Here is a 23,522-nt window from a genome sequence, read left to right on the forward strand (position 1 = left end):
TTTTCAAGCCGTATTATTACGTCTCTCTGCCATTTTGTACCCTCCGGAGCAATCCATCTAAAGTATGTGCATCCTAATCCGTCAACCAAGTAGAAAGGGCAAGCAACAAATTCATGCCCTGGATCGAAGTCGCTCCAATCTGTATTAATCTCAACTTCATAACCACAATTACAGAGCTCTTCAACACAATGCTCCTTTGACATCTACATAACACATATAATATACAAACGAAAGTAAACTTTCAAAAATAATATTAACATTTATAAATTGACATTAAAACTAACATAATACCTTATGTTACCTTTAAAAATTGATTGAAAAGAAGAAGAATGATGCAAAATGGGCATAATGTAGTATGGGAAATGATGGAGCTATTTATAGAACATCATTACAACGGCTATTTTCACGTTCCTAACGGCTATTTTTCTAAATTACCAACGGCTACTTTAGTTCTCCAAAAAAAAAAAAATAATAAAGGTTAAAGTCGCTGTTACTAACAGCGACTGAATAAGTTGACTGGTCAACTCCTTAAGTCGCTGTTAGTAACAGCGACTAAAGGAGTTGACTAGTCAACTCATTCAGTCGATGTTAGTAACAGCGACTTTAACCTTTAATTTTTTTTTTGGATCTTTCGCTGTTGATAACAGCGAATTATCCCGAGGCTAGGCTCGGTTGTACGGACGCTTATTTTGGAAAATAAGTTTTTACGAAGCTCATTTTTAGAATTAAGTTGTTAAATAATCTTAATTTTTTCAAATTTTCACATTAATTTGGCCCAAACTTGATCCAAACCTAAAGGATTCTCAAGGGACAGTATAAAATTGACTATCAGCTACTTAAATCTAAATTTGACATCATATGAAAATGACTTCAACTATTAAAATTTAAACCTATTCAAAATTCAAGCCTATTTTTAAACCTATGTATCCTTTCTGCAATGTAAATAGTTGATTTGAACATAACTCGATGTCCGACTCAGCCAAATAACTTCAACTGAACGTAATAAGATATAATTAATAACCTGCTTTCAACCATATTTAAATGAACAACTATTATTAGTCAATAAGAGGCAGACTTTCATTTGAGTCTGCCTGATTTGGACCCTTTTATTATTTCTAAAATTTTAAAATTATTATTCGACCTCTTAAATTTTTTTGTTATTCAATTTTGTATCACCCTATAAAAAACTCAATATCCGCAATCCAGAATCTTGCCTCGGCAATGACCTATGTTAACCAACTCAACATGTTCTCCCCATACAAGTCTAGTAGGCCGCAATCTTTCTAAATCAAGGCCCTCACAAATGAGTGTTGGATAGGTGTGAATTCAATTTTAGCAACTCTTAAATGAAATAACTCATTTGTTTGGTTGATTACTTTAAGATTACAAGTGATCAATTTAACATTATAAGTAAACACTTTAAAATTATAAATGAGATCAACTTAAAATTATAAGTGATCACTATAAAAGACCACTTTAAAATTATAAAATAAGTGATTAATTTAAAAATATAAGTAATCATAAGTTATCTTATAAGTGTACATAGGCAATTCAGACAGTTTAATATAATATAGATAATCTTGCCCTAAAATCGTTAAATTTGTCAACAAGTGACCCAATCTAGCATGCGACTTGAGTACTTGACCTTTCAAAATCGGGTATCCTCTCATAACCCGAACTAAGTGACCCATTTTTTTGTTTTGCCATAATTAAACTACCTTGTGTCCCCACATGTCTCAAGTGATTTCTTACGTGGCAAACCAACCTTAAATTCTCTCTCTTCTCCTTTTTCTCACTTTCTGTCTTTCTGACTCTCCTTTGCCCAAAAGTATCCCATTAGGCAATATATTGATTTTTAAATTTAGGGTTTTTAAATTGGGGCAAAACGTAAAGTTTTTTTTGATTAGATCTAAATCCTATTGACTTCAAAATATTAGAGTTTATTTGAATGAATATGAGCTGATTATTTCATTTTTGGGACAAATTTCCACAATGGAGACAACTCCAGTGGCCGCTGTCAAAGAAAACAAGCTATTTAAAGGAGTTTTCGCCGTTGCCGGAATCATGTTTACTCTGGTTATCTATGGCGTCTTACAGGTAATCAAAGCCTTATTTTGTGTAAACGTTCGTATTTCCTCAGTATTGTTTTGTTTGCTTTATAATTTTGTCTGTAATGTCTTATGTTGTTTTCTGTTAAATGTTAATTTTACTAGTATTTAACTTTGGTTTTCTTTTTACATCACTATTTAACTTATTAGTATTTTAATCATCGCTTTTTAGTTTTTACTGGATAAACGTCAATAGTCTGAAATTAAATTCGTTTATTTATGATCTTATGTAATAGTGACAAGTTAAAGCTTGTTTAGAAAGGTTTTAAAAAACTAAGGAAGGGGCTGCTAGTTTGGATTCGAATTTTGTAGAAATCTTTGATTTATGACTAATGCTGCAAGTTGAAGGGGAGTCTTGGAATTTTAGGTGTCCGTGTGTGACTGAAAGGGCACGGATTTGATTCTTGATGCAGCCACTTGCAGAAATGCAAAGGTTGGCATTACGCCATCATTCTTTCCCGAAATCCTTGTTCTTGGGTGCCGCTTTGCTCACAGGGCTGCCTTTATTGAGGCTATATTTTTCTAGGGTGATGAAACTAATGTTGAAACCTAGAAGTTTTAAATGTTTAAGAATTATGTTTGCCTATTTGGTGATACGCCAGGTAAAGATTTGTGAATTTGCAGGAAAAAATTATGAGGGTTCCATATGGACAAAATCAAGAGTTTTTCAGATACTCTTTGTTTCTAGTCTTTTGCAATCGTCTTGCAACGTCAGCTGTATCTGCTGCTTCCTTAGTGGTAAAGTGTCAATACTTTTGAGTATTTATTCCAAACTTGTTCGGCAGTAAGAATGGATTGGATTGAGAGAATGTAAGATTGTTTGATTGTGTTTTGTGTATTAGGCCAGTAAGAAAGCATTGGATCCTGTTGCTCCTGTTTATAAGTATGGTATGATTTCTGTAACAAATATTCTAACGACAACATGTCAGTATGAGGTAATTTTGAGGGAATTTCATAAAAAATGTGGTTAAAATGATTATGGTTTGGAACGAGAGTTGAATCGACACACTTTTTGTCTTGCAGGCCCTTAAATATGTCAGTTTTCCCGTTCAAACTCTTGCGAAATGTGCCAAAATGATACCAGTCATGGTAAGTCTGTTTGTTTTTCAAGTGTCATAGTACTGTGTTGTATGTTAAATTATTTTCTTATCTCTTTGCTTCGTTGCTGCTCATAAATTTTACCCTTTTCTTTCCTTGAAAATTGGATGGAATCCACAAATGTTTGTCATTTGCTAGCTATTTGAGTTGTGTCATGTTCCCCAAACAACATTTATTTTGCTTAAAGGCCTTAACTGGTTTTGTTGGATGTTTCATCTACCCTCTTCTGGCACCTGCAGGTTTGGGGTACCTTAATCATGCAAAAGAGATACAAGGGATTTGATTATATGTGGGCTGTACTTGTAACCATTGGTTGCTCTATCTTTATTTTATACCCGGTTAGTATTAAGCATTTTTTTCAATTTCAGTCCTGTGTTCTAAAACGTGCGGCCGAGGCACGCTTAGGCGTGAGTTGCTAAGAGGCGACCACTTAATTGCCTCCTTGAGTCTAGGCGCAACGCGATACTAGAGGCTCTTCAAAGGCACACCTTTTCGCGCCTCGCGCGCTTTGTGTGTCTCGTGTATGCCTGATGTGATTTGAGAGTTAATTTACACTGGCACGTACTATTCTTAATTGAAACAGTAACTCTATCACTAATCTCAGGAAGCACATGGCATTTCCACAGGCACCTGTGTCACTATTCTTGATTTGCTTAATGTTTTAGGTCTTCGGAGACAAGATATGTAGGTAGCCTGCTTATGCACATGAAGCAAGCATGCCTATTGAAAACTATGTGTACTACTTGACATACCACATATGCCGAAGTTGTTCATCATCAACTTTTAGTGGCCTTCATGCTTGAGTATTGGATGTCCGTAGTACATACCCAATTGAACCAAACTGTTAAAGTATCATAGGACTATTGTAGAACAATCATGTATGCTGCTTATTCACGTGAAATTACAATGGATGTTTGCAATCATTGTTATCACAAGGGTAAGATTGCAAACATCAAACTTCCTACCCCCACCTTGGCGAGAGTCACTTAGTGTAGTGGCATTGTGTTATTGCAAATTTGTTGTATGATTGAGTAGTGCTCCTTTTTTTTGGAAATCTTAATCATTAACCCTTTCTTCCTGTGTTTTTGTGTTTTTCTCTTTGATACAGGCTGGAGATGATATCAACCCTTACAAGAAAGGAAGAGAGAGCACAATTTGGGGTGTGTCTCTCATGGTTGGTTATCTTGGGTACTTTATCTAACACTCTTGTTTTTTTATTTATTTCTCTATCTTGGTAGTCATTTTCTCTTGTGATGAGGAAAGGTTGACTTTTGAAATGCTTTAGTCAATAATGGTCATGACTCGTGACACTAATCATTTTACTTTTACTTAGATTGATGTTATGTCATATTATCTATCCTATATCAATTTTTTATGAAGAAATTCCCTCTTGCCCTTTGCTTGGTGGTACGACAGTCAACATCGACATGCTATAATTAATTGATGGATCAACAACAATTTAGTGGGTTTACCCATGTAAAAAAGATTGATTCTGCCTCGTGGAATTTTCTTCCAAAAAGGTTACCCTATAAGTCAGTGAAATCTTAAACTTGACACCCTATGAATTAGTGGAACTCCTTTACCTCTCATGGTTCATAGGCTAGGTATTAGGATGTTAACATTTGTACCCTTAATGAAGCAGAATTATGAGAGTTCTTAAGAAGAAATTTGATAAAAAGGGTAAGCTTTTTTCGGGCATTGAGAATAGGGTGGTGATCTTTGAGGCCAATCCTCAATTTGTCTCTAAATAGTGAAATGCTTGTGTTGTCTTCTATGTTGCCTGTGGTGAATGGTTTTCTTTTGGTATGGGCTCTTTGTGCTTTTTAATATTTTATATATTTTTTTTGTGATGATGGTTTTCTTGTCCTTAGTTGTGGAATTGGGATGAACTTGATAGTTATGAGTTTAGAATAGTCTCGATAGTAACTATGTCATGGTGCCATATCGTGTAAAATGATAGGACACAATGTACTTAGGCCAAAATCATGAATCATGACACCTAAAGAATGTTCTCTTGATTTACTTATCAAGCTGATTATGGGATAGCAAATAAACTTTACTCATGGTATCTAGCAGGATTCTTTATACAAGTTAATAAACCTAAAATTAAATCTATCTCGAACATTGAGGAAAATTAATGATAATTCTAAAATTAAGCATTCAGTAATAGCAAGAAAGAATATTCTCATCCAACTTCAATATACAAGTACAAACACAATAACAAGAGAAAGACACAGTTCAATAATATAAATCACAACTAAAATTGACAGAATAGAAAAGATAGATATTTTGTACAAGCACTGTTTAATCAGGTTTATCATATTACAAGTCTCAAAAGTCTTCCTTAAAGCTATTAATTAACAAATTACTGCATACTGCTCTATTCCAAGATGGATCTACTTTCGTCTTCATGCTTACTGATTTGTTTGCTATCGAAGTTCCTTCTTTCTATTATTTTCCACACAAGAAATCTTAGTTTCTTTTTGTAGATTTTGTTTGTTGTTTGTCCTAAATTTCAATTACCAACGGACTTAAAATAATTAATTCCAACTTTAGTGCTGTGGTGCTCTGCGCTGCTTTTAAGTTATGTAATACTTCCTCTGTATTTTATAAGTTGCAACGTTTCAACAAAAATGTGAGTGATTTTGAGAGAATTTTGGAATTAAAAAGAATGATAAAGTATGTTAATCCACTTAAAAGTTCAAATTCCCGGAAAAATTAAGTCTTGCTTAGCTCCTTCAGTTTTATTTTCTTTCCAATAAAAAACACTGAGCTTCTTCATTTATTTTTCCTTTTTGATTGGATATATTTCTGCAATTACGACTACAATGGTGTGGTGAGCAAGCATTCCTATCGTGGCCTAAATTTGAAAAGTTTTTTGTGATGAGGCATTATTTTCTTGTGCTTCATTTGAGGTGAACACACCACTCCATTGTATCATGTTTTTCGGACATGTTTTGACATAAGAGACCAATAAAGCTTTATCGTGTGTGCCTGTTTTGTTGCTATCTATTTGTTTTAAAGTTTTTAAATTATCTGGTGTGAAACCAATTTACAAGAACTGGTGTCAATGACTTTATTACTTCAAACATTGTAACCTATATTCTTGCCTGTGGTGCAGATTTGATGGGTTTACAAGCACATTTCAAGATAAATTATTCAAAGGCTACAATATGGAGATACACAACCAAATTTTTTATACGACACTGTGCTCCTGTGTTTTGAGCTTTACCGGTTAGTTTTCTTTTTAATGATTTTTTTCTCATTTGTTCTTTCATATGTCCATTATTTCGATGGGGACAAAAACTTATAGTACTTTGGTTTTGGATTATAATGGACTAAAGTAAAATGACTCATTAAATCATATACACTTATTTATATTTATATGAAGTTGCGAATGGAAGTTGCTACCAAGGGTCAATTGAAAACAACCTTTTTGTTAGTTTTATAAAACAAGAGTAAGCTTGCGTACATCCGATCCTTGTGAACCCCGCCCTAAATGAGTGCTATTTAATGGTATTGGGTAATGGAATGTTGTTCTTTCATTTGTTCTGATGTCTACAATTGGAGATTACCCTTGCTAACTTTGCAGGAGTGTTCATGCTATTTGATATGCATGAAATGAGATTGAATAGTTTCAAACATCATTATTATGGTGTATTGTACACCTTTTGATGAAGTTGGCCCTTTTGCTTTGCAGGGCTTATATTACAAGGGCAACTTCTAGCAGCTGTTGATTTTATTTATAGACACCACGACTGTCTCTACGATATTGTACTACTTTCTACTGTATGATCCCTATCTTTTCCGGCAATTTGTAAGATTATTGTTTATAATGCCAACTTGGGAAACTTTATCTAGCTAATGCAATACTAAGCATCCATTCAATTTTTTGGATTGTGCTCGAGAAATTTCACACCAGTGTTTGTGCAGGTAGCAACAGCTAGTCAATTCTTCATTTCTTATACTATTCGGACCTTTGGTGCTCTCACTTTTGCAACCATAATGACCACAAGACAGGTGAAATTGCTTCATTTTTTATGTTTTCTCTTGGTTACATTTGCAAGAATGAGTAGCCTGCTAAAACAACCGACCCGTTACAAATGCAGCTTATCAGCATTCTATTCTCATGCTTGTGGTTTGTTCATCCCTTAAGTCCGTTGCAATGGCTTGGAGCAGTAAGATCCTTTGATATAATGGTCCTTTTGTTCAAAACTCCCTTTCCATGATTAATGACACAATGTTTTGTGCCAGGTTATTGTGTTTGGTTCACTTTATGCGAAAAGCTTCCTGAGGAGCAACACCCAGAAGCCCCCTCCTTTAGCAGACGAGCAACATAAAGAGTTGACTCCTCTAAAGGGGAACCCGTAAGTTGAAGGCTCTTTCTTATCAATATTGTTCAGGGCGATGTCAAACCTTGAGGTTGCTATGCGACCTATTCACTCCGTTCTTGAGGTTGCTATGCAACCTGTTGACGCTGATGTTGAGATTGCTAAGTGGCCCCATCATCAAAATGCTCAGCCGTGACACTGAGACAAGACCTTTTGGTGGGAGTGGATGCTTAGTTTGGTATAATTAGCAAGTAGGAAACACATGAGCAGTTGATAGTTAGGCTATTTTCCCCATATTTTCAATTGAGGGAAGAGGAGTGAGTTAAAATATTACTTAGAAAAATTGGCATGTATTACAACTCTTGAAATCAAAAATGTTTGAATGGCTCTTGGCAATCAAGTCTATTTACCTTACCTTGTCAAGTACTACTCGGTTATCTATCACCTTCCGAGGCTTAAAACTTTGGATCAGTGACAAATTACGATAACATAATTATAAAAGATGTGCTGACCACTTTTATTTATACTCCAATCTATTTAAAAATAATAAGACTATTTAAATTGTATGGATGATTTTAAAGCAATATTGAAATATGTGAATGAAAATAAATGAAAGTGATGATTGTTAAGAGGTAGGGAGAATATGAGGAGAAAAGTAGTATAAACTTATATCAGTTTGTCTTAACTTCTATTACATTGTTTCAGCATTCAAGATCTTGCACATATATATAGTGCAAGATGTTGTAAGGAGACAAATATATTACTATTGAAAGAGATAGAAACCCACAAATCTATGAATCCCACAAATCTATGCATTCAGGGTATTGTTCCATCACAACAATGATGACATTTTCATAAAGGGAAATTATAACAAAATAAAAAAAACGAGCTAAAAATGACAAACTTTTAGAGACAAAGGGAGTATCCGCTTGATTGAAGTTCGTATTCAAGCCCCCTCTTAACCTAAGAGGAGCATTTGCTAAGGGCATAGTCAATTTGCATGTTCCTGAGTGAGAGAGAGAGGTATAAAGTAAGATAAAACTGTGTTAAAATAGTGAAATCGTATCTATAAAAGAAAATATAGCAATATTAAAAATACACATAAATAATACGTCAATTTGCTAGTATCTCTTAGTTTTTTTATTCTTTATGATGCATTTTGGTAAAAATGAAATTACAAAAATTGTCCATAATAAAATCCACCCATTGTCATTTAACATACTTCATATGCAAAAATTGCTTATTTTTGTGCTAAAAGTAAAAGTAAAAATAAATAGTCTTAATTGGGAGGTGGGAAGAAAATTTCAGCATTAGTCCTCTGGGAACGAAATTGTTGCTCGACTTGTTTAGGCACATTGAACGCTGCTTCCAACACTTCCGGGGATAACGCTTTCCAAACCGAAGTCCTTCCAGCCAAGTGCGTGAAAACCGGGCTGCAAAACCACAAACCGAATACATACATTAGTAAAATTTACAAAAAATCCGATCAAATTTGCCAAAGACGAGCAATTACACTACGTACTTAGGGGTAGTAACGATCGAGAACCACTCTAAACCATCTTCATCGGCAATTTTAGAAACCACAAAGAACCTCGGAACAATAAACAACTCTCCTGCCTTCACTGACGTCTCCAACACTCTCTTACCGTTAACCCCAACAATCTGAACTCGACCACTCCCTCGTACAATGTAAGTCACTTGTAGGGCGGAATCACAAGAGAACCCGGGAGAGCACATTGAGTTTCCGTAGATCTTTACAAGATCAGCGCCAAACCCACAATCAGCCACCAATGGCAAGTTCTTGGTGTTCAAGACGACCACCTTACCACCACCCTCGATGTCCACATCCAAGGGTGCTTCCTCACAATTCAACGCAAAACCAACACGATGTTCCTTGTTTGGTTTAGGCATTGTGTTCGATTCACTAAGCTTGACGATTCCACTGGAAGATTGGCTAGTAACGAGTGTGCTGACTACATCTTCAGGTAAGTCCCACGCACGACTTACAAACTCTGTTGTGAATCCAGTGAAGATACCATTTGAGCCGGTAAGGAAAAAATCGGTGAATTCTCCGCGTTTGTGAGCCTTGGCGGTGTCGCCCAAGAAGAGGATGGTTAGTTCAGTATCCTCTTTGTTAAACCACCAAGTGACAGCACCAAAAGGAAGTGCAATAGCATCCCCATTTTTGATGGCAAGCACCTTCTCCTCTTTCTCAGGGAGGACAACTCCAGCTACTCCTTCACCTAAATTTCAAATTCACAATTGAAAACAACATAACTCAAAATATTAGGTATAAATTAGTGTTCGATTTGTCAAAAATTAACCTGATTAACCGAAACCGAGTATAACTCTGACTCATCCCAAAATGACCCATGTATAAAAAATAAATTCGATATATAAGATATCTACGTGCACATAAGAACCAAAGTTAACCTGACCCAAGATATAATTTGTACCCTTTCTAATTATTATACATCAATGGTCTTTTTACTTGGAAAAGACATCAAACAAAATCATTATCAACTAATTTATTGAACGAATCAAGCCTTGGCTAGTAACAAGTCAAAATCTTTATCAAGATGACACATATCTCCTATTAGTATTTATCATTTATCAATACCCATTCAAGGTTTTATTATTATTATTATTATTATTATTATTATTATTATTATTATTATTATTAGGATTATTTGCAAAGAAACACCTTTTAAAACCCTTTTTGTAAAGAAACACTTTTTATAATTTTTTTTTGTAAAAAAACACCTTTTAAGAGACTTTTTTTAAAAAAAAGTCCTTAAATCAGTTTCCGGTAACTTTTGTCAACTTTCCGGCGTTGACTATGCCATTTGTCAACTTTCCGGCGTTGACTTTTATTTTTATTTTTATTATTAATATTATTTTTTAAAAAAAATTTTATTTTTATTATTATTTAAAAAAAATAAAAATAATAATAATAATAATAATAATAATAATAATAATAATAATAATAAAATAATAATAATAATTTTTTTAAAAATTTTTAAAAAAATTTAAAAAATTTTAATAATATCAATAATAATAATAATAATAATAATAATAATAATAATAATAATAATAATAATAATGATAATAATAATAATAATAATAATAATAATAATAAAATTAAAATTATTAATAATAATAATAATAATAATAATAATAATAATTAAAAATAAAATAAAAATAAAAACAAAAGGAAAAATAATTAAAAAAAAATTTGTTAAAAATTTTAAAAAAATTATTTTTTTTATTTTTGTTTTTATTTTTATTATTATTATTATTATTATTATTATTATTATTATTATTATTATTATTATTATTATTATTATTTATTTTTTTAAATTTTTTTTAAATAATAATAAAAATAAAAAAAAATTTTAAAAATAATATTAATAATATAAAAATAAAAATAAAAATAAAAGTCAACGCCGGAAAGTTGACAAATAGCATAGTCAACGCCGGAAAGTTTACAAAAGTCACCGGAAACTGATTTAAGGTGTTTTTTTTAATAAAAGTCTCAGGTGTTTTTTTTAAAAAAATTATACAACGTGTTTCTTTACAAAAAAAAAAAAAAAAAAGTTTTAAAAGGTGTTTTTTTGCAAATAATCCTTATTATTATTATTATTATTTTTAAAGAAATGAAACAATTTTTTAGGATATTATACATTAATCAAAACTAATAGTCATGGACACTAATTTAAATTAAAACCCTAATGACCCTAAACTTATGAAAGAATTTTTCTCAAAATATGATTAACATAATTCATAAAAACAATCAATTTTACACTCAAATCAAAACCATCTCTAAGAAAATATTAAATTTATATTTGAATCCACTTTTCATAAGGATTCTGATTCCGTTTCAAATAATTTCATCATAATAATACAATACCCCACATCAATTCATATGAACTCATGATCAAAAAAGGCATTGATATCAATAAATTGATGCAAATCAACATAAAAATTAATACTTATTAATACCCAATCCCAAATTCCCAACTAAATTCATCAACATGATCCATAACACCCATAAACCCAATTTCAATTTACTCGTCATCAACCATCAAAAAACAATATCAAAAAATTGGGGGAAAAATTAGAACTTTACAAAATAAATTTATACTTAGCAAGGTGCGCACAATTCCAAATTTCCAACTAAATTCATCAACATGCATAATAACACATATAAACCCAATTCCAAATTTCTTGATCATCGATCATAAAAAATCAAAAAATAAAATCTTTTCAAAAATAATTTAATTATAATAGGTAAAATAGATGATATACCTTGAAGAACATAAGCAACTTTAGAAGAATCAGAATAGCGAGGAAGAGCGAAGCCATTCTTTTGAAGAGAAAGCTTAGCAGCACCAATGTCACCTTCTTCAAGCATTGGAAGTTCAGCGGGACTCCATGAATAGTAGGACCCACCTTCACCTCCATTCACTTTCTTCGACACTTTTGGTGACAAATCAATCTCCATTGTTTTTTGTTTTTCTTTTGAGTTGGAAAACTAAAGACTCTTTTTTTTTAAAAGAAAAAACTTGGGTTTTTTTTAATGAAATAGTTTTGTAATGAGAAGTTTTTGTGAGAGTAGCTAGGGAAACATTATGGGTGTATTTATAATAGGGTGGAGGGCGAGTATAACATTATTTGATGCGCAACGGATTCCCATTTATTTTTATTAATCTTACGGCCCGTTTGGTATATGGTATTAGAGGGCGATAATGGTAATAAAATTAAGTAATGAAAATTTTGGTTGTTTGGATACCTTCAATGGTAATGGATGGTAATAAAATAAGGTAATGAAATTACCAAAAAGGGCCATTTTCATTACCATCAAACAACATGGTATTAGGCGGTAATGGTAATGAAATATTACTGTGGTAATAAAATAAGGTAATGTTGTTTCGAGCTGAAGAAAAAAATAATGAAGAAAAAAAAGGTAATGTATGTAATTATCCAAAAAAATATTATTATTAAAAAAAGAATCATTAGATAGAATAATTTAGATACAATAATGCTTTTAGATACAAATATACATTAATGAAACTAGGAGTCATTACCATTTTTTATTACTAACAACCAAATGCAATCAATGGAATATTATCTTCCATTACCATTCTTTAGTCATGCATACCAAACAAAAGAATCTTCATTACCAATTTTCATATTCATTCCTTCATTACTATTGCCATTACAACATTTCATTCCCATTACTTCATTACCATCAACCAAACGGGCCGTTAATATAATCAAGGGCGAAGTAAAATTTGAAATTTTTTAAAAATTTTGTACAATTTTAAAAATTATGATATTTAATAATTTTATATTTTTAAACACTTAATATATACTACGTAATTTAATATTATTTTTAAACACTTAACATATTTTTAAACACATTGAATATGCTCAGAACTTCCCCTTAATATTATTTTATTTTTTTTGACTTTATCTTAATCTTCGTTTATTTGAAATTAAAACATAGGCATTACAATTAATTATACCATTGTTTTTGGTAAGATCTTTATTGTTTTGATATTAGAAATTAAATAAGATAAATTGTTATTAGGAATAATAAGATTTATCTTATTTGTATCCTAATTTTAAGGATAATATATCTTAAAATTTTACAAGAATTGGACGAACTTGGATAATGATTAGTTACAATTAGTCACTCTGTATATTAAATATTTTTCATAAAAATAATAAATAGCGATTATGTCAATTATTTGTCTACCAGTATTACATACATAGTAATTATGATAATTATGTACAAATAAGTGAAATAACATTCTAAGTGGCATTACCCTGGTGTATGTGTCTTTTCTATAAAAACTCAATTTAAATAAAAAAATTAAAAGGAAGAGAACCACTCAGCCACCCTTTCTTCCTCGACAGCTAACATCCTGACACCACTAACCTCACATCCTTGCAGCCAAGCCACCATCTACAACCTTCCCTCCCACCCAAAACCATTTTGCAATTGCGGCAAAGTTAACTTGTTCTATTGGTTAAAGTCATTCAAGAGTCAAGACTATGAAATTAAATCAGATTGCCATAAAAATTTGAATTTTAAAATATTAATTTAAAATTGGAAAATTTTCAATGATTATTTATGCAATCATGCAGTCATTAATCAGTTAATAGATTATTACATCATATAATTGGAAATTTTCAAATTATATACCAATAAAATATACTTAAACTATTTTGAAAAAACTATAAATTATGTATCTTGTATTAACACTCCATGCATTGCATGAGATTATTCTATATATATATATATACATATATATATATATATATATATATATATATATATAACTTAATTTAAGTTTTATTATTATTTTCCATATACATATAATTTGAGAATAAATGTTAAAAGTTATTTACACTTTTCACTCTCTTTTGTTCTTATATTCCCCATTTGAAAATTTCAAAATGTTCTCATTTGAAATCATTCTATTTAGTAACTAATACAATTCAAGGAAATTATTATACTTACACTATAATCTATAGAAATTAACTTTATATATAGACAATAAAATAATGATATTATTACACTTAAACTTTAATCAATAAGATCTTTTTTTTTTTTACATTATTTTACTCATCTCTTGTATTATCTAATGTGTAATTATATTTAGAGAAAATTCTAAAAAACTACCTATTCTATACAGGAATTTGCAAAAAACTACCTTTTCTAATTTTTTTTGCAAAAAACTACCTTATGTAATGCTTTTGTTTGCAAAACGCTACTTCTTAACGGAAATGAGAGTTTGACCGTTTAAATTGACGTTTGACTCTCACGTGGGACGCACGTGACCCATTAATATTTGAAATTTCTTCATTGCTGCTTTCAATTCAGTACTGTTCTTCTTCGTTCTTCGCTGCTGCTCTTCATAGATCCATACCTGTCCTCTTCTTCTTCCAAAAAACCGGTTCTCAAAGTTCTTCAATTGCCTCCCTTCTTCCTTGAAACATCTTCCAGCTGAAGCATCTTCACTTTAGAGGTATGTAGTACTACTCAATTAAGTTTTTTTTCTTTATTATTGTATTTTATTTTGTCTTTAATTTCGATCCCTTCTTCCTTTGGCTGTTGTTATTTTCGGATTTAATTTCGTCTTTTTATCTTGTAATTTGTTAATTGATTATTGTTGTGTGAGAATAATGTATAATGGTTCCTAAAATTAGATAAATCAGTAACATGAAGAAATTGAAAATCTGGAAAAAAGGAAGTTCTTCGAAAATGCAGCATTCTGAGTTGGTCAATGTTAGGACAGATGAGGTGGAGCTTGAAAGAAATGATGTGGCACATGAGGCTGTGGATGACCTGGAAAGAGCAAATACAGTTGTCGATGTTGGGGAAATGGGACCACCAAACACATATACGTGTTATAAAGAATGTTTAAGTGCTAACCCTAGATCTAAAACAAATAACTCAGATGCTATTTCAACCCTAAACCTTACACCAATTGAGAGAGGTTTAACCATACAGCAACAACTTTCTGATTTTGAGGATAGCAGTGATGATGATTACAGTTGCGGTCATGAGGATGAATATGAGCATGATTCTGATTTATTTGCAGAAAATGTAGTTTATGGTCTCGATGATGTGTTTATAGGTGATGATGAAATTAAATTGTTAGTAGATAAGGAGGTTGATGAGGAAAACAATAGAGACATATATGTTAATGATGATGAACTGGAGTATGATGATGTTGATTTGGGTGCATTGAATGTTGATGATGAAGGTCTAGTAAGCTATCCTACATTCAATCCTGAGGTTGATTTTAAGGGTAAGATCAATTTGTCTTTAGGCCTTAAGTTTCCTTCTATATATGTCTTTAGAAAAGCGTTAAGGTACCATGCTATTGAATGTGGTTACAATTATTATTACCTGCATAATGGTAGAAATAGGATAACTGTGTATTGCTACAATAGATGCGATTGCGTGAAATCGAAAGCTAGAATTGTGAACTGTGTTTGTGGGAAGGATAAGAAGTGTTGTTTTAAGGTTCATGCTGTGAAGTTGAAAGATGAGGAGACACTTCAAATAAGGAGTTATATTCCGGAGCACACTTGTGGTCACCAACACCAAAATAACAAAGTCACTGCTTTGTATTTAGCTGAGAAATACATACAGGATTGGAGGGAAAATCTAAATTGGGAATTAAAAGCATTTAAGAAACGGGTAAACAGGGAGTTAGGTTGTGAAGTGAAGTACTCTAAGTGTTACATGGCTAAAAGAATTGCAAAGAAAATGTTAGTTGGTGATGCTAGTGAAGAGTATAGCAGGGTGTGGGATTATGCGGAAGCAATAAGGAGGTTTAACCCTGGAAGCACTGCAATCGTGAAATGCATCGGAATAGACACACCTCCACCCTTGTTTCAAAGGATGTACATATGTTTGCCAACATGTAAGGAGGGTTTTGTTGCTGGCTGTAGGCCTATTATATGTGTTGATGGGGCACATCTGAAGGGACAATTCCCTGGGGTTTTGCTTACCGCTGTAGGTAAGGATGGGAACAATAACATCTTCCCCGTTGCATGGGCTGTCGTCGAAACAGAAAACGTATAAACTTGGACTTGGTTTCTAAATCTGCTTGTAGAAGACCTAAAGTCGGTTAGTTCATCAAGTAGTTGGGTACAAGCAGGATGTGAAGATTTTACGTTCATGAGCGATAGGCAAAAGGTATGATCGTAATTACTTGGTTTCAATAATTTGTTTGAATTGTAACTAATATTCTAACCCTAATACTAATGTGTTGACAATGTAGGGTTTGATTGAAGCTTTGAACGCAGTGGTTCCTGAAGCCGAAATTAGGTTCTGCTGTAGGCATATATGGGCTAACTTCAAGATCAAGTTCCCTGGAGAGTTGTACAAGCTTCACTTTTGGAAAGCAGCAAGAGCTTACAACAAGGTATGGATATTGTTAAATAGTTCAAGTACACAATTAAATATGTGAATGTAATGTCGAACCAATTAGTAATAATTACCTTTTACAGTTTCATTTTGATAGAGAAATGAATGAAATAAAGAATATTTCTGTTCAAGCATATGAATATCTAGCTGCTATTCCTGCTAAACACTGGTCTAGGCATGCTTTTCCTATTAGGAGTAAGTCTGGGATGTTGTTAAATAATTGTTGTGAGTCATTTAATAATGTGTTAGTAGAAGCTAGGGGGAAGCCCATTATTTCTCTTATGGAGTGGATTAGGAGATATGTGATGCAAAGGAGTGCGGCCAAAAGAGAAGGGTTGGGTAACTTTAGAGGTGTGTTGATGCCAGCTATCTCCAAAATGATTGAAATAAATTCAAAGGAAATATATGGTTTGAGGGTAATCCCAGTGGATGTGTCTGAGTTTGAGGTGGATGATGATGAAAAAAGTTACGTTGTGAACTTGACCAATAAGACATGCCTTTGTGGAAGTTGGAATCTTCTTGGGATCCCTTGCAAACATGCCATGGCTTGTATTTGTGTTAGAAAATTAGAAGCCAGTGAATTTGTCCATGAGGCGTATCTTGTAGAAACGTATGCAAAGACGTATGCTCCCAAGTTTTATGGTATGCTGGGACGCGAAATGTGGCCGACAACCAGTTTAGCCAAACCTCTTCCTCCACCATTTCGAAAGATGCCTGGAAGGCCTAAAATGAGGAAAAGAAAAAAGGAAAATGATGAAGGCAAAGGAGGTAACAAGCCTTTAACTGTTGTTCGAGAATTCAAGGAACGAAGATGTGGTAATTGTGGTGACTTAGGCCACAACAAAAAAAGATGTAAGAATCCAGCCAAAGCACATCCAACAGGGACGAAATCAAAGGGTGGAAGGCCTAAAATGGGAACTTCTTGCTCCAGCAGTCAACAAACGCAAACACCAACAGCATCTACTTCATGTATAGTGGATCAACAAAGTCAAATATAGAGCTGTATTTGAATTGAGAATGTAATTTGTTTCTTTGAATTTAATGTGATGAATTAATGTAAGACAAATATTTTGTACTGTTTTGAACAAGCATGTAAGACATATATTGTGGATCAACAAGCATGTACTTCACTGGCTTTTGAGAAGTAGCCTAACATTCTTCAAATAGCTGTTGAACTGTGTTCAGATCAGAGTTCATTTAGTAAGAATGAGTTGATTCAAATGGCTAATGAATGTTTCATCAGTATTTGCTGTATTTGCTGTATTTGTTGTATATGCTGTATTTGCTATATGTGTGTATCAAAGCAATTTGCAGATCAATGTTCAGAGCAATTGATAAGTAATATGTGCTGTGCTGAACTGATTGTGTTGAATCAATGTTCAAACCAGTTTTCAGATCAATGTTCATCATGTTCAGATCATGTTTAAGATCATTTTGTTTAAGGAAGTGTGATTGTGTTGAGCATGACAGCAACTTGCTGAATGATTGAAAAGGTTAAGTAAACACAGCAAACACCAAACACAAACACCACAAACATTAGAGCTGAATGTTGAATGGCTGAAATGGCATGTTCATCTAATGTACATTGCTACTGAGCCAAACAGCAAGTTGAAAACATCATAGAATAGGTACACATCAAACAGCAAACACCAAACACACCAAAAACATCAAACACACAGCAACCACAACAACCCACATTGCATTAACCATACACAGCAAACACACACCAAACAGCAAACACACAGCAAACAAACAAACACAGCAACACAACAAACAGCAAACACAACCCACATTACATTAACAAAAGTGTATTTACAGTTCCTGCAAAAGAAATTAAATTGAAAAAATAAAAGCTTAATTCATTCAATGATCATGATCAATTTACAATACCCAAATCACTGTTACAATTATTCTTAAATAGGTCCTAAACTTCAAATAATAGCCTTGATTAATACAACAAACACTAACAAAAAACAAACGAAAAACCCTAATGCAAAGCTTGTAAACTGATTTTCATGCTTCTTCTCATTCATCCATTTCTTCTTAATCCATTTAATTTCTGAAATTGCTTGTTCCTTTTCATGTTCCAAGCAACAAACCCTTGATGTCAAGATCTTGATTTCGGTTGCCAATTGTCGCTTCTCCTCCACAAGCTTGTTCGTGACTTCTCTTTGCCAAACAGCCATTTCAGGTTGATCAACCCATTTAAACCTTTTGCATCCCCTCCAATTTGTATCAGGATCATAAAAAACGCAACTCTTAAACCTTCTTCCTGGATTTTCCTTGGTCCATGAAACCCTCATTGCAAAGGGAACTCCACACCCACAGTTTTCAGGTTTTGAGTTTTGGGTTGAAGAAGAAGATGACATTACTAATTACTAGCAAAAATTTAAGGTTTTTCGAAGGAAAACGAGAATAACTTAGGGTTTTTTGAAGAATAAGGGGAGTAATTTAGGGGATTTTGAAGAGGAAGGGGAAAAATTAGGGCTTTTTTCGAAGCAGCAAAACGAGAAAATGGCATTGAATTTCTGAAATGAAGGAAGGGCTGGTTATAAAAGGGGCACGTGCTTCACACGTGAAAGTCAAACGTTAGTATTGACGGTCAAACATTCGAATCCGTCAAATGGTACTCTTTTGCAAAGATAAGTATTACATAAGGTAGTTTTTTGGAAAAAAAATTAGATAAGGTAGTTTTTTTCAAAATCAGGTATAAAATAGGTAGTTTTATAGAATTTTCTCTTATATTTATTTTAATCTTTTCCAAGTTCGAAATGGAAAGATAAAAAAGAAAGGGACGAAGTATATTAATATTTTACTCTTTATTTTTTAATGTGACACTAAAATAACTAATGGTTTGTCTCTTATTATCTACTATAAATATTATATCCTATAAAATAAGAAAATTTGATATTAATAATCCAACTTTTTACCTATTCGCTATAAATAATTCCAACTTTAAATTATTTTTCAATAAACCTACATTTGCCCTTAATTTGCTGTCAGTATACTAATTGGATATGCTAATAGCAAACTAAAGGCAAAAGTTGATTTTATCAAATGTGAAATTATTCATAACGAATGGGTAAAAGATTGAATTATTTAATATTATTTTTTTCTTAAAAAATTATTTGAAAAGTTAAAGCTATAGGGCTTTTTAATTGATATAAATTCAATTAGCCCATTAGTCTTAACTATAGAGATAAATCAAAATAACTCTAATTCTTTCACCATTTCAAAGAAATATTCAATTACATATTATTTTTAGCAAATTATAACATTTCTAATGAAATGTAGTAATTAATATAAATTCACTATTTGGAACAATACAATAAACGTACAATTAAATAAATAATATATATATATATATATATATATATATATATATATATATATATATATATATATATATATATATATATATATAAAGAGTGTAAGGCTTCTGCACTATTCACATTTTGAAAATAAATAGTGTTTTTGTTTATCATCTTGCACTTCATCTTTGGTGTTACACACATGTGGTAGATTGCATGTAGGTTGCCTTTTTCTATTGTGTTTTTGCATGTAGGTTGCTTATATAATGCACTAAACCAATTCTAATTCTTGATCACCATTGCTTCTCAACTTTTTCAAAGAAACCAAAATCAAAACCCTCTGATTTTGGGTGATATAATTGAATTCTTCTAATTTTTAATTTACATTCATTATTCAAAGAAAGATTCTTATGTTGTTTTCTTATTGTTTTGGCAGGTTTTCTTGAATGTTGCATGAAGTTTAGGTAGACAAAAGATTAAGGTTTCTTTGAGGTGCTTATGAACTTTTGTGAGTTTTGATCATGTATTAGATTTGGTTTTGATTAGGATTAGGATTAATATTTGAATGCATGTATTAATATGAATTCATGTATTAGATTTGGTTTTGATCGATGATTTATTGGGCATGATGATCATGTATTAATATAAATTTATGTATTAGATTTATTGGGGATAATTCAAACAAAAATCAGTACATACTTCTGTTTTTTGTCAAACTGATGGTTTCTGATCGCCTGATTGTTGCTAATGAATGCAGATGGTGGTCAAATGCTGAGCTGCTGCTGCTGAAGAATCATGAATACTCGAATTGTTCATCAAAGGGTGTCTTCAATCAAAATACCATCAACTACTAATTTCTACATTCATATGATATTATTGTGTATATGTGTTAAGATTTCATTGTCGCATCCCTTATATTCAAATGACATTGTCGCATTACTATAAACCATCAACTACCATTATAGGATATATTTTTATATTTTCAGCTATGTTGATATTATATAATCATAAAATACCCAAAAGTTATTAAAATATTAATTAAATCTTGAGGTGTTACGGAATTCAATGTTAGGCTTTCTTTTGAACCAAGCCTCATAGGTTGTCATATCCCAAACGACTTTTGTGGGTGATCTTTTAAGAATGTATACAATTGTGGCTACATCTTCTGCCCACAAATACTTAGGCAGATTTTTGCCCTCCATGATGCTTCGGGCCATTTCTACAATTATTCTGTTTTTCTTTTTGCCACCCTATTTTATTGAGGTGTGTGTCTGACTGTTAATTCTCTTTTTATTCTATATTTTTACAGAAATTATGAAATTTTTTACTGGTAAATTCTCCCCCACCGTCGGTTCTTATGTTTTTATAGAATGCCCACATTGATTTTCTATGAGGGCTTTAAATTATAAAAGCTTCTGTTTTTTTCTCAAGAAAATATACCCAAATCACACGGGTAAAATCATCGACAAATAATAAAAGCTTCTAATTTTTTCTCAAGAAAATAAAAATGATGAAGATAATAATCAATTTGGCCCAAGAAAATATACCCAAGTTCTAGAGGGACTTTGGCCTTCCATGAAGTTTTAGATGGCAATCTATGCATTTTCCCAAAAATGCATCCCTCACATATTTTTCTTTCTATATTTATGTATGGAAGTCCAATCACCATTTCTTTTGGTTTTAAAAGTTGTAAACTCTTATAGTTAAGTGTCATGCCACAATTTTGAATCATCAATTTTACAATTAAGAGTAAATTTTCTTTCACGTGGCATTGTTAATGGAAATATTTTATTTTGAGCCATGTTAACTGAAACAACTAGTTGATCATATTTTCTTATCATATACTCCCTCCTGTTTATTGATTTAGGGACATTTCCCTTTTGCACCAAAAATTAAGAGGGGTAGGAGACCACTTAAAAGTGGGTGAAAAAATCACTTTTTTCATAAAGGTATTAGTATTTATGTGTTGTTGTATTGTTGTAGGAAGGGTAAAAGGGTAAAAAAATAACAAAAATAAAAATTGGACATAATTAATAAATTGACCTAATAAGAAAATATCTTTAAATCAATAAATAAGAGGGAGTATAAAACAATTATTGTCATCAAATTTTATCATATAATTGTTCCATATTAGCTGGCCCATACTTAATAAATTTTTTGGAAGACCGAGGACATAAAGAACATCATTTATAAATATTGATAAGCCATCTTTTGTTTTGACAGCAATTATCCCCTTTCCTTCCACATCTTGACATCTTCCGTCAGCAAGAGTAATTTGAGATTTTATGTTTTCATTTAGACTAACAAATGAATTTTTATTGTCAGCCATGTTGTTGGACCAACTACTATCTAAATACAATATATCAAATATATCAGAAACCTCTTGGTGACTGTTTAGAGAAGAGTAAATAATTGATCACTTGGATCGTTTTTTTCATAAAATTAACTTTATCTTTTACATTTGTACCGATAGTCATTTGTATCATGGTAATTTTTCTTCCATAAAGTACAATATGGGTCAGATTGGTTATTATCTTCATCATTTTTATTTTTATAAAATTCTCTCCCCTTGCCATGATTATTAAATAATCCCTTTTTTTTTTGTTTGAAAATTTTTACCGTAGCTATTTTGATTTTTACTTTCTCCGGTATTAGAAAATTTTAATTTAACTTGTAAAGCTTGTTCAAGTGGTTGCTGGGGAAATCTATGCATATTTTCTGCATGCGCTTAAAGAGAGCCTATTAATTCAAGTAAAGTTAATTCTGATAAATTTTTGGACTTTTTAATAGCAACCACTATATGATCATATTTTGCCGGAGGCTTCTTAATATATTATTGTATTATTTTTTTTTATCTTCAATTGTGTTTTCGTAACTACGTATTTGCTTTACAATTATAGAGGCATGACTGAAAAAAGATTGAATTGTTTCTCCTTCCGACATTATAAAGCCATAAGGATTGAAGGTAGATGGTGATTACCTTGTTGGAGCCCTTAAACTCAGTTTGTAATATCGTCCAGACATCCTTAGCTGTTGTGGCGGCCATAATCCTCGGAGAGATGGTCCCATAAACTCTTTTATGGAGGTATGAGAGAGCTCCACTATCTCTGTTTTGATTCTCCAAGTAATCTTTCTTTTTATCATCATCCCAAGTTATTAATTCATTAGCATCTTCTGATACTAACAAGGTCTTCATTCCGATGCTCCAATAATCATAGCTTTCGTCGTTAAATATTAATACCCAATCATTTGCGGCATAATTAAATGAAGAGTTTGATGTTGATGATGCCATTATATATTGGAGTTCAATTTAAGTAATGGAAATTTTAAGTATGGGATTTAGAATTTGTATTAATTAGTTAGATTGGGATGATTTATGTAGTGTATATTTAATGGTGGGCTCTTGATACCAATTTTGGTTTAAAATATATATGTGAAAGTGGAAAAGTGATTATTTAAAGAGTAGGAAGTATGAGAATAAACTTGATGTAGATCTCTTATTATTTGGTTATTATTTTTACAATGGCAAACTAGTGCTATTTATAGTGCGCTTAAGTCGGTGGGGACTTGTGCTAACTAATTACTAGATCTTTCTAGGTGTAGTTCGTCTAGATAATTCTTTAGATATTTTTACATAATAATTGTATTTTTTTAATCATAGATTTCAGGTTATTATTCTTTTAACACATGGACTATAATGTGGATTTGAAGTAAATGCCAAGCG

At 31.9% G+C, this 23,522-nt stretch overlaps 3 protein-coding genes across 4 annotated transcripts; 1 reads left to right on the top strand and 2 right to left on the bottom strand.

The window, feature by feature from the left end:
• Positions 1-1,733: 1,733 nt before the first annotated feature.
• Positions 1,734-7,951, top strand: LOC130812937 (UDP-galactose/UDP-glucose transporter 5-like). Its single transcript, XM_057678590.1, has 11 exons — positions 1,734-2,097; positions 2,733-2,846; positions 2,951-3,043; positions 3,132-3,197; positions 3,446-3,544; positions 4,315-4,394; positions 6,328-6,440; positions 6,907-6,995; positions 7,140-7,226; positions 7,316-7,384; positions 7,461-7,951. The coding sequence occupies exons 1-11, from the start codon at positions 1,993-1,995 to the stop codon at positions 7,575-7,577; spliced, it is 1,032 nt and encodes a 343-aa protein (XP_057534573.1). The 5' UTR covers positions 1,734-1,992; the 3' UTR covers positions 7,578-7,951.
• Positions 7,952-8,040: 89 nt separating this feature from the next.
• Positions 8,041-12,463, bottom strand: LOC130812936 (11S globulin seed storage protein 2). Its single transcript, XM_057678589.1, has 3 exons — positions 11,846-12,463; positions 9,060-9,780; positions 8,041-8,970 (listed from the first exon to the last, which is right to left on the bottom strand). The coding sequence occupies exons 1-3, from the start codon at positions 12,039-12,041 to the stop codon at positions 8,817-8,819; spliced, it is 1,071 nt and encodes a 356-aa protein (XP_057534572.1). The 5' UTR covers positions 12,042-12,463; the 3' UTR covers positions 8,041-8,816.
• Positions 12,464-19,918: 7,455 nt separating this feature from the next.
• Positions 19,919-23,304, bottom strand: LOC130812519 (uncharacterized). 2 transcript variants are annotated; one of them, XM_057678011.1, is made up of 2 exons: positions 22,779-23,304; positions 19,919-20,580 (listed from the first exon to the last, which is right to left on the bottom strand). In XM_057678011.1, the coding sequence occupies exons 1-2, from the start codon at positions 23,088-23,090 to the stop codon at positions 20,563-20,565; spliced, it is 330 nt and encodes a 109-aa protein (XP_057533994.1). In that variant the 5' UTR covers positions 23,091-23,304; the 3' UTR covers positions 19,919-20,562. The 2 variants fall into 2 exon arrangements, with proteins under 2 accessions (XP_057533994.1, XP_057533993.1); XM_057678010.1 differs by having other exon boundaries at positions 19,919-20,583.
• Between the last annotated feature and the right edge of the window lie 218 nt (positions 23,305-23,522).

This window comes from Amaranthus tricolor, chromosome 5, assembly GCF_026212465.1.
Source record: "Amaranthus tricolor cultivar Red isolate AtriRed21 chromosome 5, ASM2621246v1, whole genome shotgun sequence".
In the NCBI taxonomy this organism is placed as follows: domain Eukaryota; kingdom Viridiplantae; phylum Streptophyta; class Magnoliopsida; order Caryophyllales; family Amaranthaceae; genus Amaranthus; species Amaranthus tricolor.